Source organism: Oncorhynchus clarkii, chromosome 5 (genome assembly GCF_045791955.1).
Source record: "Oncorhynchus clarkii lewisi isolate Uvic-CL-2024 chromosome 5, UVic_Ocla_1.0, whole genome shotgun sequence".
NCBI classification, from domain to species: Eukaryota; Metazoa; Chordata; class Actinopteri; order Salmoniformes; family Salmonidae; genus Oncorhynchus; species Oncorhynchus clarkii.
Genome location: NC_092151.1, coordinates 36,569,951 through 36,584,492, shown reverse-complemented (window position 1 = coordinate 36,584,492; position 14,542 = coordinate 36,569,951). Strand labels below are relative to the sequence as shown.

Here is a 14,542-nt window from a genome sequence, read left to right as displayed (position 1 = left end):
CGTATTGTGATGTGGAATCTGTTTTTAAAATACATTGTATTAGCAAAAAGTAATCAACTGTTTTGAGATTGAAATTTCAACCACAGGATTATGTCACCATGGTAACCCGTTTTTTGACACCCAAACACAATTCAATATCACTTTTGCGATACAGTAAATAGCCTATTAACTTGTCGACAAGTTAACAATACTCTATGTTGGATTCACGTCTCTAACTAATCCAAAAATAAAAGATAAAGAATAGGATTAAGCCAGTGCCTCAGATGAAATTATTCAAGCATTAAATTATTTACATATTGATATTTGGTTGCGTTGTTAACCAAACACAATTCAATAAACTTTTTGTAATACAACAAATAGCCTAAAGTCACAAACTAATGTAATAGTAGTTGTTCAACCTTAAATGGTAACACATCCATGGCCACATTTTGAGGTTAGCCTACTGTAACTATAAACATCTGATGCAATCATAGAAAGCATGTATGTTCAAGATAGCAAAGGTCACAGGTCAGTGGAGAACTTTACAATTGCTGTAATAATCTTCACAAAATCTTGAACAGCATTGATCACTTGCACTATGTACTTTTAATGTATTGTCAACTGCAATCCAGGTCAATTGGTTGTGATATTAGATGATAACACTAAGTTATTTATTGTATCAATCCAAAATATCTGACTATATTGTATCCCCATTTAAACTTTGTTGTGCTTTTAAATGGTAGAAAGTGCAGTGATAACACATTTAGATGTTAACTCACCAACATATCCGACATTGTTTTTCCATTGGAATGTGGTTGTGCTTTTAGATGGTTGAAAGCATAGTGATAACACATTGTCTTTTTGAGTGGGTGAATAAAGGATGAAATCTCATTGATCCACGTCTCAACCAAGTAATACCCAAATTTCCAAGTTGAAATGACGTGGTGTGCCCACTGGAAGGTGATCACAAAGGACTGGAACAGATGAATAAATCATAACAAAACTGTAAATAAATGACAAAGTGCTATTAAACAAAGGGCAGATGGCTAATGACTGTGTCTGTGGTGATTGAAGCCAGGCGTTACTTCAGTTTTCCAAATATGGACCCTCTAGACTTGTCACTATAAAACTATGCCCTGTGGTTTGTAATATGCACTGATACTTCCTTTTGTTGTACTATGTACTCATAATAAATAACACAAACGTGTATTTTTCACATGCATTCAAGGTCCCTTTTCTGGCGTCAATATCAAAGTTCTTTCTTTGCAGAAGCTGAGATTGACATCTCAGTCCACATGCTTCATACACATCAACACTATATTATGAAACCGGAATCAAAGTCGGAATTTTCATGCCAGGGAAAGCTGACGCTGAGGGATGTAGACAGAGCTTATAAGACAAATTGAATCATAGACTAGACACTACTAGGGCATGCACTCTGTAACCACCTCACTGTCATGATGACCAAAGAACGGTTGGCCAGTCTGGATGAATCTCAAACATAGTCAACCAGCTGGCCGGCCAAACATACACACATTCTGACCTATAGCTGTGTTTACTCTATACACATTCATATGTGCATACATACACATGCCCACATGCATGCGTGCACACACACACACACACATTCTGGCTTGCTGGTTCTTTTTCTCTCTTAATTGTGGCTACACATTGTGCATGTTTAACTATACTCCATAGAACACCCTGCTCATTGTTTCTGGCAAGGCCCTCAGCACATGACCCAACCCCCTACTTATATCCACACCAACCTGGACTCATTGGTAGACGTAACATATTAAAAATACATCCGGGACACTCCAATTAGTATGGTATGTATTAATTTGTCGATGTCCATCATCCATTTCATATGGTACGTTACAAATTGCAATTCATACAAATTGCAATTTTTTACAGTATGTTACGAATTCCAATTTGTTGTGGCTAATACTAATGTTAGCTAGGTGGCTGGGTTAAGGTTAGGGTTAAGATTAAGGGTTAAGGTTAAGGGAAGGGTTAGCTAACATGCTAAGTAGTTGCATAGACGTTTGTGTTATACGCCCACCCATCCACCCCGACCAACCACCCTCGTTTTTGCCTTAAGTAAACTTCTGTTTTAATTAACCATACCAAACGTAACACAGTAGATTTCACTTCACTGGAACTAAGGGGTTTTACGTGCTACGCGCTTCAGTACTCTACGGTCCCGTTCTGTGAGCTTGTGTGACCTCCCACTTCGCGGCTGAGCCGTTGTTGCTCCTAGGCATTTCCACTTCACAATAACAGCACTTACAGTTGACCGGGACAGCTCTATCAGGGATGATGAACTGACTTGTTGGATAGGTTGCATCCAATGACGGTGCCACGTTGAGTCACTGAGCTCTTCAGTAGGGCCAGTCTACTGATATTGTTTGTCTATGGAGATTGCATGGCTGTGTGCTCGATTTTACACACCTGTCAGCAACGGGCGTGGCTAAAATAGCCAAATCCACTAATTTGACGGGGTGTCCACATACTTTTGTATATATAATGTATCATACTAATTGCAGCGTCCTGGATTTACATTTACTATGTTACGTCAAGTCTATGAGACCAGGCTGTCCACACAAGAAACATGAACCCTTTCCTGTGAGAGACGATCAAACTGTGGCGCTGCATGTCTGTTAACGTGGCTGGTCTGCTGTAAGTCACCAGGGTGTCAGAGGGACAGTGTGGGGCCAAAAAACCCTTTAGCCATAACTATAACCTCGTGAGACTTCCACTCTAGCTAGTGTGGGAGATGTGTGTATCTGGCAGAGTGAGGAAAGTAAGTGAGAGGGTAAGTGCAAGGGAATTCAGCAATCCAAAAGGCCTTGATAGTTTTTGTTTAGGAGGCCCAAAATGCTTTAAGATTGCTAAGTGCATGTAAGAAGACAGAGGGAGTAAGCCAAGCGACAAACAATTCATCCAATAAAATGTCTGCAGTTAGTTGAGTCTCTGTCTATTCCCCAGTTAAAACCCTGAACGCTTATTTTTTCCCCACTCACTCTGAGCTCCAGCCAGTTTGCAGCAGTGTTGTTGACTCTGGCCTTGAGCATCTAGATCTGGGACAGGAGAGCCGAGCCCCCTGCCCCCACATCACATTAGACTACTGCCTAACAAGAACAATCTGTGTAGAGCCCATGAGCCCAGTCATTTTCTGGGAAGCAAGGCAGCCAGAGAGGGAGGAGGGGAGGGAAGGAGAAAAGCGGGAGGAGGGGAGGGAAGGAGAAGAGAGGGAGGGGAGGAAAGGAGAAGAAAGGGGGAAGGAGGGATGTGTCCTAATGGCAAAAAACTTTTTTTTCCTTCTGTGCCGGTCAGAGAAACCTCCAGTCTAAAATCTGAAACTGTAGAAGTTACTGGAGGAGGTGAGGCAGGCACGTTTTCCCTCTTGTTCTTAGTCCATTTTCCTCTCTCAAGCATCCATAGTTCCAGAGGAGCATTTTCTGTGTGACCACTTCTGTAGGAGGTGAGTAGAGCCACTTCTATTCATTTACTTTCACTGTACATTTTACCACATAGGGAAACAGATGAAATACTAGCTGATAACATTCTTATCAAATATGAGTTAACTTTAGTGGACAGGTATGACCTCACATGACCATTGCAGTGCAGTTCAGCTGCAGTGACAGCATCATGACATGTCTCCAGGGAAGCAGCCCGCCAGCAGGGAATCAGGCTAGTTCAATAGAGTTCCCCAACAGGATGTTCTCTGAGACCAATGGGTTTCCCATATTTGCATGAGACATTGTGCAGATAAACGTGCGGTGAATAGAGCTTTTATTTTTTGAATTATTCAATCGTATTAAAATGTTTGTATGTCATTATTTCCCACACAAAGGCAGTGCTAAATGTATGACTGTTGAAAAATGTCTGATCATCTCCATCTAATGGTATCTTGAACACTTCAATAGAGACTAATACATCTGTATCCTTTGTGTGTGTTCGCATATCTGCATGTGTGTGAAAGTATACATTGAGGGGGAATGGGCGATAAACTGTAGATGCGCTCCCATCCCCCCTTCCCTGATAAGTGCAATGCCTCATGTGGCCCAGCTTGCACACAGATGGAGTGGGAAAAGGGGGTAAAGGAGGGGGTTGGTTGGTTTATATGGACCAGGCCAGCATTCTAGTCCAGGGCTACATTCAGCAGAGCACAACTGTGGAACATTCAGATAGAATTATATTGTGTAGAAAATACATGCTTCTGACATGTTGAGTAAGGAATCATGACAACTCATTTAATTACATTTCTATCGGCAATGATCAGTTGGTTTTTCTCAGTCATTGTGAAAGTAAGAGTTAGTTCTTCTTGTTATTGCTAGGGTAACGTGGGGTAACCAGCCCCCTCTAAGAACAATGTCCAACTGCTGACACAAAAATGCAAAGTTTGGTAAAAATGTGGTATGTGGATGATGGTCATGCTAGGCAAACAAACTATGAAGGGAAATAAGTGGCTACAGTTTACACTTTTTTAGTTATTTAATCATTTTTTTTGTTGTAAAGGGGCATTTTTCCCAAATACCGGGGTAACATCTTTAGTTGAGCAAGAGTAGTGGCAGCCAGGGAAAATAGGTGACAGTGGTTTATGTGAGAATTACCCGAGGGAGCTAGTTAACCCACGTTACCGTTGAAAATTGTTTTAAGCCAAATTCAATTTCAGGGAAATGAGCGGTCCATGATTTATTTCTGTGAAGCAGCATGAAAAGGAGCTGTTTAAATAAATATCCAAAATAGTTATTAAAAGATCGGGACAGGAAGCAATGACATTAACATCAGATGACGTGACTCTCACATTGACCAAAAGCAGATTGACAAAATGGGATTAACGTTTTAGTCATGTAACCAAATATCATTGACTGGTCAGGAGTTTGGCCTAGATTCGATCAGTTCCGCTTTAACCCACGGAGGTGTAACTGCATTGAAGCTGTCATATCAGCAAGCGACTCTCGGCGTTATACCTATCGCAGACATTTCCACCAAGTCTCATTAGTAGAAATCCCATGCAGCCTTGTTACAAGTTTAACATTGGAATGTGTGTTGTAATCTACAACTCGATTAGGCTCATATGAATTTGTATTATTTAGTCTAATGATGTCATTATTTCTATACTTTTTCATTCTGAACATTGAACGTGGGTAGGATGTGTGTGGCTTCGTGACAATGACCACAAGAGCAGCCGATCACCAATTTGACAGCTCCAATGCAGTTAATTTACACCTCCGTCATCGACTCAACAATGATCTGCTGTGCAGTTTTCAGTTATTGTGGGTTAAGGCCAATCGGATTGAATCTAGGCATTTGTGTACATCTACTGTATCTGTCTGTGTGCATTGTCATTGTGTGTGTCTGCATGTGACATGCTATGATTTGAATCCAGACTTTAAATCCTGCATGCCTCTCATCAGTTCTCAGCTGCTGTCTTAGTCTTAAAATTACATTTAGGGCTCTACATTCTATCAAGAATAGAAATTACTCAGAAGATATGTTCATTCATTGTAGATGGGTGAGGCCTTTACAATGTTTTGTGAAACACACACAAAGCTGTAGATGTTAGCTGTCACTGTTAGAAACAAGAACAGCTACATTAATTGCAAACACCTCTGTTGATCAAAATCTGTTTAATTCAATAAGTGGAAATGCAAATTGACAACAGTTACTGCAGCAGCACTGACACTGTTCTTGTTGTTTTCTGCAGGTCCTACAGGAGATGACGTTCCTCATGGCACTTCATCTGATTAGTCTTTCTGTGATGCTCTGGTCCAGCAGTCCCAGTCTGGCCACACCCCTCCCTTTCAACATTTCCTTGGAGGGCAGTGCAGAGGGGGAGGAGCTGGGCAGCCTCATCCCCACCCCTTCCTCACCTACCACCAGTGGCCCAGCCTCAGAGTCCCCAACCACCTCAGATGGCTCCACTCACATAGAGCACTTCCTGCTCAGCCAGATGGTTCACTTCCTGCAGGAGAACATGCTCCTCATCCTTGTTGCCTCAATCCTCTTCATCACCATCTTCCTCATCCTCTGCTGTGCTTGCATCATGAGCCGCAAGCGGAAGGTCAATGCCTACTACCCCTCGTCCTTCCCCTCTAAGATGTACGTGGACCAGAGGGACAAGACCGGAGGTACCAAGCTCTTCAACGAGGTGCCAGAGAAACCCTCCAATGAGCAGCAGGCTGAACCAGTTGACTCAAGCAAGCAGCTCCAACAAGACATCATGAGGGCAGCCAAGAACCTCCGCACTCCCTCCAAACCTCCCTTGGGTGAGCGAGAGGGAAACAACCCCACACAGATAGCAGCAGCTGCAGAGAAAAGTCCTGATGTGAATGTTCAGGCTGAGGGAGAAATCATAGAGAAAGACAACGAGCCATCAAATGCACCTGAGCAGAGCGAGGAGGTATGCCAGCTCTCAGACAGTGAGGCCCAACACCGCAGCTGCCCCAAGCAGCCAGAGATCCTTCCAGGACAGATAGGCCTAACAGAGGATGATGAGTCACTAACAAGAGCTGAGCTTCCATCTGGCCAAGGGCACTCACAAGCCAAGCAGGAAGGGGATAGGCAGGAGAACGCCACTGTCACGCAGTCTATTCCGTTGATCACTGGGGAGAAAACAGCATTTTAACTATGTTGGACAGTGGACCCTCCTCCTCCCTCCTCCCACTAGCCTCCACTGCATTGGACAATATGTTTGAGCTCAATGGTTTGGACGCTTTTGCATGAGTGACATCTTTAAGGCAAAGCCATACCAAATGATGTCTATTCAGTTGTATGTAATCATATACTTTTGTTTCCCAGTAGCCATCTTTCCATGTCGCTCCCTAAAGGGTATATGATGTAACCTGAGCATACAACCCATGGACGCTGTAGTCTAGTGTTGTTTGTATTTGTACAATGGCCAAAGTAATGGTACTGCCTTTTATTTCTCTCTTCCACTCATTGGTAGAGATCATTTTTTAGGGCAACGTGAGATTGCTTTCCCTTTTTATTTAACTAGGCAAGTCAGTTAAGAACAAATTCTTATTTACAATGACGACCTAGTGGGTTAACTGCCTTGTTCAGGGGCAGAACGACAGATTTTTACCTTGTCAGGTCGGGGATTCGACCTAGCAACCTTTCAGTTACTGGCCCAACGCTCTAACCACTAGGCTACCTGCCGCTCCTTGAACAAATATGGATAAGTAGAGGGGAAGTTCACCATGACCACATCATGGTGCAGCATCTGCAACAACTTGAGCTTAGCATGTTTCCTACATTAAGGGAAGTATTTTTGCATTATAAAACCTGTTTATCGTTTGGTTAGTCAAATGTTTATCCCTTCGCGTTAAACATTTCCATTAAAGGGTCAAGCCGGAGTTCCAACAATAACAAAGCAGGCACCCAGCCACTTGTTTCAGTAAACAGCTGAGGGATGGGGCTTAAGAAACATAACGACTCTCAAAGTCATAGAGCTATGGATGCAAGGACTGAGCATCCATGAGATCAAACTGATTGTGAACCATGTTTTGAAGCTATAGTGTTTGATTACACTTTGTTCACAAACATTGAAGTAAAAAAAACATATAGTTGGGGTTCTGAATGGGTACGACAGATTAAGCTCATGAAGCATTTAAGGTACAGTCGTCAAGAATCAATGCCTACATAAGTATTTTAACAGTCAAAGAAATGTGAAGCACCTGCAGATTGTTGTCCCTTAAAGGGCCAGTTGCTCAGCTGCAGACCCAGGTCCTGGGTCAGAAGTTGGGAAAGCATCCAAGTGTCTGTTCTACTTGTACAATACAGGCTGGTTAGTCCGGTGTGGTTGAAAACATGCACACTCCAAAATGTTTGTAGAGGTGCCGACTTTCCTTCCATAATTGTACTTTGGTTGAATAAAGTAGATTTTATGAAGACAGGAAGAAACAGCAGCATTCTAAAATGGGTTGTGTATTTGGGTAGGTAATGATAAAAGCAGAACCATTTAGCTGAATGTATGAAGTCACATATTTAACATGGCTGTATGCTGCCATCTAGTGGAGAAATACAGCACTTCAATTTATCTGGTAGTATACACTACATCTGACAAATACCAGGTAATACCGAAAAGCTGGTTGACTAAATGACTAAAACAGACATGCAATACTACTTACGCATTACTTTATTACTTTCCATTAAAACCAGGAATTATGTCTGAAATGTCACTAAACAATCAAAATAGATACCTTGATAGTTTGCTACCATTTTACATCTTCCGCATTACATTTCATCATTGCCATCAAGCCATTAGTACAGGAGTGTTGATGGAATACTAAGACAAACTTCTAAGGCTTATTCAATACTTCCACCACTGCATCTATAATCACTTCCCAATGGAACACACCCATACCATGACAAAATACTCAAGCACAAAGCAAGCAAACTCCTGTACACTCGACTCACTTCACATTTTTCACTCCTGAAAATAAGGCTTACTTTGTACCAATCCCCCGATCAGTGCCCTTAAAATCTCTGTTAATGTGACAGGCTGGAGTAAAGATCAAAAAAACATAATGCCACAGGGGCTTGGTGTGTACACTGTGCCATCTATGTACGTTGTATGGGTGGACATAACATGAACTAATTTAAGGTGCCTCATATATAGAAGAATGGTGGAGTGGGGATCCAGGACTCTACTTTGAGTGTCCCCTTGGTAGTAGGGTGCAGGACACTGGTGTTCAGACATTGGCAAAGCCCTCAGTTGCTGGCTTTGACCGCCTCAATCTTGCCATCCTTTTGTTTGAGACGGTAGTCATGGAGGGCAGCTTTGATGGCATCCTCAGCCAGCACTGGAGAAAAGGGCACAGTCAGGAATTTCAAAAGGTTTAAAAAAATGGTTTAGAATTTCACAACTTGTTAAACAGTTTGGAAAGAACAGCCTTAGATATTAGACTGAAATAAGAGCTTACTAGAGCAGTGAAGTTTGACCGGTGGAAGACAGAGCTCTTTGGCAATATCCGTGTTCTGTATGGTCAGTGCTTCGTCAATCTGGAAGCCAAGCGAGCAACATTCCATCAACCAAGAAATAAACTCCACCCAACCATGATATGTAACAAAAGGAACAAACAAGCAGCGTGGCAGAAAAGACTGAAATGCAACATTCAGACAGAACAGTGAAAGAGGAAGCAGAGGAAGTGTCATGGGTGCAGAACGTTCACTCACAGATTTGCCCTTCACCCACTCTGTTACCAGGGAGCTGGAGGCGATAGCTGAGCCGCAGCCAAACGTCTTGAACCTGGCGTCCACAATCTTCCCATGATCGTCTACCTCAATCTGCAGAAAGGAGTCACTTTATTCAATGGTGACTTTTGTCCACAAATGAATTCATAAACAATGTAGTCACGTTACTAAACACAAGCTTGGTAACTAAATAGAACATGTCGCTTCTCTGCAAATCCTCCAGGGGACCAACGTACCTGCAGTTTCATCACATCTCCACAAGCTGGGGCACCCACCAAGCCTGTACCCACATTCTTGGAGGTCTTGTCCAGGGACCCAACGTTCCTTGGGTTCTCATAGTGGTCCACTACCTAAAAATTGGAAAAAGGAAGGAAATGTCATGGTTAGTCATCATATTGTTGATTCCACTTAATTAACAATTATGATTACCCTCTCTAAGGAACATGCCCTGCTGCTGTCACAAACATTCACATAACAGCATCCGTAATCACATTCCAACTGTCTCCCAAAAAAGCAGGCTCAAGGCTGAGGCCTCTTGCATTGCTGTTATGTAACAAGTTGACGTTACGTAAGGCAAATTAAAATAAACAGATTAGGACAGGGCTCCACTGCACACAACAGTAATTCCTGTTGCAACCTCCCTCCCCCCAGATGTAATAGCCATGATGCGGAGTCATTCTCTACACTATTAAACAATGCTGGGAACAAAGCTTTTGATGAGATCATCATTACGAGGATTGTCTGAATATCCTAAAATATCAGGGCCTCGTTTCCCAGAGCCTGAGTAGCATTAAGATCATTGTTAGAACCATCTTAAGATGCATCTTTAGTAGCCGAGCCGTTTCTCATAGTTACTGAAGTTGCACTTGAAAACACTTATTTACCTCAGACCACTCATAGAATAGCTAAGTGTGTCATTAGATGCTTGTTTTTGTCATTCCGTCACTTTATACACAGAAGAGCACCGCTAAACAAAGACTCAACTCTGATGGGTCTCTGGAACTGCCCATAACTTCAGAATGAAGTTCACTACAAATATGTCTTTGCAACTGTAACAAATAAGCGAAGGATAAGACAATGCTTCAAATGAAAACCATGGCTGAAAAAGAACATAGGCCTGCATTTCAAATAAATGTTATGTTCATTCAATTTAATAATATAATATTCTAGGCTACTGTCAAATTTTGCTTCATGTGCTCAAATTTTAATTTAGTGCATTATAGGGTAAGCATTTAGAATGAGCCACCTCAATGTGCATCCATAGGTGGCAAACTCAAAAAAAGATACATCCCTTTTTCAGGACCCTGTCTTTCAAAGAGTTATTTGGATTTTTACAAATTAACTTCACAGATCTTCATTGTAAAGGGTTTAAACACTGTTTCCCATGCTTGTTCAATGAACCATAACAATTAATGAACATGTGGAACGGTCGTTAAGACATTAACAGCTTACAGACGGTAGGCAATTAAGGTCACAGTTATGAAAACTTAGGACACTATAAAGAGGCCTTTCTACTGACTCTGAAAAACACCAAAAGAAAGATGCACAGGGTCCCTGCTCATCTGTGTGAACGTGCCTTAGGCATGCTGCAAGGAGGCATGAGGACTGCTGATGTAGCCAGGGCAATAAATGGCAATGTCCGTACTGTGAGACGCCTAAGACAGCGCTACAGGGAGACAGGATGGACAGCTAATCGTCCTCGCAGTGGCAGACCACATGTAACACCTGCACAGGATTGGTACATGCAAATATCACACCTGGCAATGTCCGTACTGGCAATGTCCAACAGGTACAGGATGGCAACAACAACTGCCCGAGTTGCACCAGGAATGCACAATCCCTCCATCAGTGCTCAGACTGTCCGGAATAGGCTGAGAGAGGCTGGACTGAGGGCTTGTAGGCCTGTTGTAGGCAGGTCCTCACCAGACATCGCCGGCAATAACGCCACCTATGTGCACAAATCCACCGTCGCTGGACCAGACAGGACTGGCAAAAAGTGCTCTTCACTGAAGAGTTGCAATTTTGTCTCACCGGGGGTGATGGTCAGTTTTGCATTTATCGTCGAAGGAATGAGCGTTACCGAGGCCTGTACTCTGGAGCGGGATCGATTTGGAGGTGGAGGGTCAGCCATGGTCTGGGGCGGTGCGTCACAGCAGCGTCGAACTGAACTTATTGCAGGCAATCTCAATGCTGTGCGTTACAGGGAAGACATCCTCTTCCCTCATGTGGTACCCTTCCTGCATGACAATGCCACCAGCCACTCGAGTCCACAACTCTGCCCCTCGTGTTTTATTGCTACAAAAACACTTGAATTATGTCACAAATCCATATGTAACAATGCACAAAGTCTATTTTCTGCCAATTTACCCGCTCACTTTCGCGTAGACGCGAGAAAAATAGACTTTCTAATTTGAAGCGCATACACGCTCATAAAAATACAAAATAAAACACTAATTTGGGTTTCAATGTTCAGACCGAGCGCTTAAAACTCCACCACACAGAAGAGACCTTCGTCCAATAACTTGTGTAATGGAACTGAATAATGATCAAGGGACACACATCTATTGTTGGTTCAACAGAAACCGAGTTACTGTGTAAACGTTATTTCCGAGTCTAATAAAGAGCCAAAATCAATTAAACTACGTATTGCCAGGGCTACCACTATAGATGCCGCGTCACTGCATGTCACCTAACTAGCTAATTTATTTACGCTAGGTACCTGTTACCAAAATAGCTGTGGAATTAGATAACAGCTCAGGACGGAACAGATTAACCGTCAAGTAGCACTTGTCTCACTCGACATGCTGCTGTACATGAAAATTGCATTGGCAGGAAAAAAAGTGAACATAAAAAAACGAGCATGTTAAATTACAGTTAACTAGCTACCTTTAGAGTACTCTAAATTAATACTAGGCAAGACATTTGACGCATGCTACCTAAGCTACCGCTTTCTTTAATGAATATATTTCAACTAGCTAACATCACTGTATGACAAATACATAACAGTTCATCAATGCTACCTTTGCTTCTGGGCAAGTTCAGTTACCTAATATAGGTAGTTAACCTACTAAATTAGTTGCCTAACGTTACTGCGCCAAGCCATTCATGTTGTTGGAAGAGTTTACGACCGCAACAGTGAAACATGGTTGAATTTATCAGCTATCAAACTCAGCTAGTTATTTTTTACCTTCTTGTGGTAGGCGGCTTGGGCTTTATATTCCGGGGAAGAAAGCCTTTTGATCACAACAAGAGGGGTGATGCACTTCTTTGCTGCTACTAGACCCGCCATGTTCACGGTTTGTCTGAAATGACGCAGTCTGAAACCATGCGAGCGCCTACCTTTATGGTGCTTTCAAGACAACTGTGAACTCTGAAAAATACGAGATCAAATCATGACGTCTTTTGGTTTTATTTGTATTATTAATTTAACTAGGCAAATCCGTTAAGAAAAAACTCCTATTTACCAGAAGTCAAAAGAGCTCCTGCGGGAACGGGGGCTGGGGCTGGGATTAAAAATAAAATACGAATATAGGACAAAACACACATCAGGACAAGAGACACCACAACACTAGGTGAAGAGAGACCTAAAAACGACAACATAGTATGGCAGCAACACATGAAAACACAGCATGGTAGCATCACAACATGACAACAACATGGTAGCAGCACAAAACATGGTACAAACATTATTGGGCACAGTTAACAACACAAAGGGCATTGAATGTAGAGATGGAGACAAAACGGTCCAGTTTGAGTGTTTTTTGCTATCTAGCTTTGTGTGTGCTTTGGGGACCGTTAACAGAATGTGACTGGCAGAACGGGTATTGTATGTGGAGGATGAGGGCTGCAGTAGGTATCTCAGATAGGGGGGAGTGAGGCCTAAGAGGGTTTTGTAAATAAGCATCAACCAGTGGGTCTTGCAAAGGGTAAACAGAGATGACTAGTTTACAGAGATTATAGAGTGCAGTGATGTGTCATATAAGGAGCATTGGTGGCAAATCTGATGGCCAAATGGTAATGAACATCTAGCCATTTGAGAGCACCCTTACCTGCCGATCTATAAATTACGCCTCCCTAATCTAGCATTGTTCAGATGGTCATCTGAATCAGGGTTAGTTTGGCAGCTGCGGTGAACGAGGATCGATTACGATAGAGGAAACCAAGTCTAGATTTAACCTTAGCCTGCAGCTTTGATATCTGCTGATAGAAGGACAGTCTACCGTCTAGCCATACTCACAAGTACTTGTATGAGCTCTAAACCCTCAAAGGTAGTAATCACACTGGTGGGAGAGGGGGATTCTTCTTACCAAACCACATTACCCTTGTTTTGGAGGTGTTCAAGACAAGGTTAAGGGCAGAGAAAGCTTGTTGGACACTAAGAAAGCTTTGTTGTAGAGCGTTTAACACAAAATCCAGGGAGGGGCCAGCTGAGTATAAGACTGTATCATCTGCATATAAATGAATGAGAGAGCTTCCTACTGCTTCTTCAACTATGTTGTTGATGTAAATTGAGAAGAACGTGGGGCCTAGGATCGAGCCTTGGGGACCTCCCTTGGTGACAGGCAGTGGCTGAGACAGCAGATGTTCTGACTTGACACTGCACTCTTTGAGAGAGATGGTTAGCAAACCAGGCCAAAGACCCATCAGAAACACCAATAATCCTTAGCTGGCCCACAATAATGGAATGGTCTACCGTATCAAAAGCTTTGGCCAAGTCAATAAAAATAGCAGCACAACATTGGTTAGAATCAAGTGAAATGGTGACATCATTTAGGACCTTTAAGGTTGCAGTGACACACCCATAACCTGAGTGGAAACCAGATTGCATACCCAAGAGAATACTATAGACATCAAGAAAGCCAGTCAGTTGATTATTGACAAGTTTTTCCAACACTTTTGATAAACAGGGCAAAATAGAAATTGGCCTATAACAGTTAGGATCAGCTTTATTTTGCCCTTTAAATAAAGGATGCACCATGGCTACCTTCTAAGCAATGGGAACCTCCCCAGAGAGGAGAGACAGGTTAAAAAGGTCAGAGATAGGATTGGCGATGTTAGGTGCAGCAACCTTAAAGAAGAAAGGGTCTAAACCATCTGACCCAGATGTTTTTTTGTGGTCAAGTTTAAGGCGCTCCTTTAGCACCTCGGACTCAGTGACCCCATGCAGCAGTAGGAGCATCGGGGATAGTCACATTAGAAGGGGTAGGAGATGAGGAAATGTTGGAAGGGCAAGGAGGCATGGCAGAGTAAAATAATAATCCTGACTTAATGAACTGGTGATTAAAGAGCTCAGCCATTTGCTCCTTGTCAGTAACAACCACATCCTCAACATTAAGGGACATGGGCAGCTGTGAGGAGG

At 42.6% G+C, this 14,542-nt stretch overlaps 1 protein-coding gene across 1 annotated transcript; it reads left to right on the top strand.

Moving 5' to 3' along the window:
* The first annotated feature begins 3,327 nt into the window (after positions 1-3,327).
* On the top strand, positions 3,328-7,979 carry LOC139408755 (transmembrane protein 119b). The gene is made up of 2 exons (XM_071153047.1): positions 3,328-3,463; positions 5,693-7,979. Exon 2 carries the CDS (start codon positions 5,705-5,707, stop codon positions 6,611-6,613), a length of 909 nt encoding a protein of 302 aa, XP_071009148.1. The 5' UTR covers positions 3,328-3,463; positions 5,693-5,704; the 3' UTR covers positions 6,614-7,979.
* Positions 7,980-14,542: the final 6,563 nt, after the last annotated feature.

What these genes read in the sequence shown, in the direction of transcription:
- LOC139408755 (XM_071153047.1), top strand. Translation starts at nt 5,705, where the DNA reads ATGACGTTCCTCATGGCACTTCATCTGATTAGTCTTTCTGTGATGCTC.